The following is a 3,301-nucleotide window of genomic DNA, read 5'->3' on the forward strand; positions in this document are numbered from 1 at the left end:
GTAGTGATTAAACATATCAAAATGATCTTATCTTAATAGGCAGCATGGGTTCTGGTGGCTCTTGGTTGGATCTTTATCCCTGTCTACATCTCTGCTGGTGTGCTGACCATGCCTGAATACCTGGCCTTCCGTTTTGGAGGCCGTAGGATCCGCATATACATGTCTGTTTTATCCCTGATTCTCTACATCTTCACAAAAATATCAGTAAGACATCTATTTACTTTACAGATGCTTACATGGCTGATCTTTTGTCAGAGATTACAGTGTTGTAGTGTCTTTGATCATATGTGTGTTTGTCAGACAGATATGTTTTCAGGGGCGCTGTTCATCCAGGTGTCTCTGGGCTGGAATCTCTATCTGTCTACAGCCATATTGTTGTTGGTTACAGCTGCTTACACTGTGGCAGGTACACACACACACAGATTAAGATGTCAATTTCAAGTCCTGTATGTCATGATATTGGTTAGTGAAAAGCAGTGATGGGCCAGATGACACCGAAACCTCGACACGTGCTGAGCAAACGAGATGAATCCGTGTCGGTGCGCGTATCATTAAGGAAAACCACGAGACCGATACAGTTCCCGTGTCGTTTGGATATGACCGCGCCAAATTGTACTGATGAGGGAGAAACTGTGTCAATACATTTGTGGGTTTTGTTGGATATAGATACTTTGTGTTCTTTGCTTTGTGTTGGTTTTTGGCTCATATTTGACTACCAGCATGGATCAACAGAGGAAGAGGAAGTTTTCTCCCGTGTGAGATCATTTTGATCTTATAATTAAAAATAATTATTCCGTTTTTATTTCACTTTTCATCATTTTTCTTTTGGATTATTCAAATTCCTTTCCATGGGATATTTGAGTTAGTTTACATGAATTAACTTTTATTTATATTGTAGGTGAAAATTGTAGGATTTGCTCCCAAGATTTGTCTTACTGTAAGCAGAGCACTTCCACAATGCTGAGGCATCAAAATGCCCAGCATGAGGAGGATGAACTGGTTAACACTCCCTTTATTGAATTTGCCTGCAATAACTTTCTAAATCCAGCAGGTGTCACTGTAAGTGACAAAGGGACACAGTCTCAGCACATTGTGGACACAGTTTGGTAAATGTGCCACAGACCCAGTGAGGCCTCATCTGCCCATCACTAGTGAAAAGTTGGACCCCGAAGTGGTAGAGTTTATAGATTTAATGGGAAAATGATGAAAATAAGAACAAAACCAAATCCAAAAACATCCCACCAAGAATCACAAGGGAACACAGAAAATCACAAAGGACTGACAGGAGTAGACGTGAAAATCTGATGAATAATGGGAGAAAATAAGGCTTAAATACTGGGAGGTAGAAAGTTAGACAAAACCAGGGCTAACGAGCTAATTGATTGCAGGTGAGAGTGGTGAGCAGGAGTCAGGCTGAGGGGTGGGGCGAAGGTGGCACAGGAAACTACATAGCTGTGATGTGCTGTGAGGTTGATGGCTAGTGAGGCACTGACTTAATCAAAATCATAAGACCACCTACAAGTTATTGTTTACATGCACAAATTTTTTGCATGCGGACAACATTGAAGGGCAAAAAGACTATACTTTCACATACCATCCATAGGATTTGGATGGTATCCATGGATACCATCCATCCATCCTATTCTATTATTTCTATTATTTATAATTCCGTTAACTCAATGAAACTTGGAAATATAGATGTGGCAGACCCCCACCCCAAATGAAGGATTTTGGCTTTACTGATGAACAGTGAGGTTTATTGTGAGTAAACCCTGAGTTTCACCATAAGAGCTGTTTAAACACAAAAAAAGACAGTGTAAGCTACAAACCATGCTCTAAAACAGTAACGTTTGAAAACTAAAAATAACGTTCACTATTACCAATATGAACTGATTCAAAACTATACCGTATTTGATTACAATAAAGCAAAAATCACAATTCCAATTGATCAATATTAGAAATATCCTATTTACAAAATAAACATGCCTTGTGCCTCTGTCAAGTGGGCAAAAAAAAAGAACCACGTTATACAACTGTGTGTATAACGTGATTCGTGTTATACACACAGCAATCAGAAATGGGAGAGAACAGACTTGGGGTGATGCAGGCAGTTCTCTTATCTCATGGCAGGGGGCGCTTATGACCCCAGACATTGGTGTTGTGTCTCAGCGTCTGCAGGATAAGAGACAGCGAGCTAGCCATACAGTAAATAAGTGAAGCTACACACAACGAGTCTACGTATAGCTTGAGCGAGAAAGAAGTGGTTTTGAGTTGTACTTCAACGGGTTTTCTTTCCCTTTGCTGTAAAGCATAGCACTAAGTTAATAATATCTATTGTAAATAACCTCAGGTTAAGCTCCTTATTTGTTGTGTTCCTTTTTACTGCTAGTTGTCTTTATTTTGTTAGTTGACTTCCGGTTTTTGAATTTAATGCTTTTATTTTGATAAGAGAACTTCCGCTGTTTATGCTGTGCAGCGGCAGCTTGGCAATAGAAGGAACTTTTTTTGTGCTTAGTATATTTTAATACTATTTAAATAGTATTAATTTACAATTTTTAGTATACTTCAATGTACTTTTTTGGAACAACTTCAAGTAGTACTTAGTATACTTTAAGTATACTTTAGTGTTCAAGAGCTTGATTAGTATATTTTGAGTGTACTAATTCTGTCATAGAATTATATTAAAAATATACTTTTAAGATACTTTATATATATTTTACATATGCTACTAATATATTATTAATATATTTAAATTACACTTAATTTTTATTTTTGATTTACTGCTATTGGTAATATTCCTACTTTCCTATTTTGTACATTACATGCATAACTACACTACATTACTTACATTGTTTTAGGCTACAATTACATGGAAAAATTAATTACACAAGATGTTCAAGGTAATTCAAATATTTTGTTTTATTACCAACATTTTAAAATTGTCCAATTTTACTCACAACTTAATGAACTTTACATAAATTGTCAGTTTACAAGTCAAAAGTGAACAAAATGAACATGAAAATTTAAGTGTGACTAAAAAACAAAGTTATTACTTTAAAGAACAAAAATAAAAGAACTTTTAAAATTCAAAAGCAGAGAATTAAAATAAAGGAACATTTTAATGTGAACATCTCATTTCTATTTTTGTTTTTCAATGAAGTGTTCGTTGTTACATTTGCGACGGACAGCTATGTGCACCTAAGAAGCTGTAGAATTTGGATATTCCAGTAGCGCATCATCTGCAGAACAGAACAAAAACATTTTCATCAATATTGACTGTGTTAGACTATCTGGCAATGAA

At 36.0% G+C, this 3,301-nt stretch overlaps 1 protein-coding gene across 1 annotated transcript in view; it reads left to right on the top strand.

Moving 5' to 3' along the window:
- The window catches only part of LOC106938071 (sodium/glucose cotransporter 4-like), a 52,390-nt gene that overhangs the window by 28,279 nt on the left and 20,810 nt on the right, over nucleotides 1-3,301 (top strand). Inside the window, exons 4-5 of the mRNA XM_015019898.1 lie at nucleotides 40-204; nucleotides 301-406. Of these exons, the coding sequence (XP_014875384.1) occupies nucleotides 40-204; nucleotides 301-406 (271 nt within the window). The remainder of the gene's footprint in view (nucleotides 1-39; nucleotides 205-300; nucleotides 407-3,301) is intronic.

This window comes from Poecilia latipinna, unplaced genomic scaffold, assembly GCF_001443285.1.
Source record: "Poecilia latipinna isolate Pla-1442-1.1 unplaced genomic scaffold, P_latipinna-1.0 Scaffold2501, whole genome shotgun sequence".
Taxonomy (NCBI): Eukaryota; Metazoa; Chordata; class Actinopteri; order Cyprinodontiformes; family Poeciliidae; genus Poecilia; species Poecilia latipinna.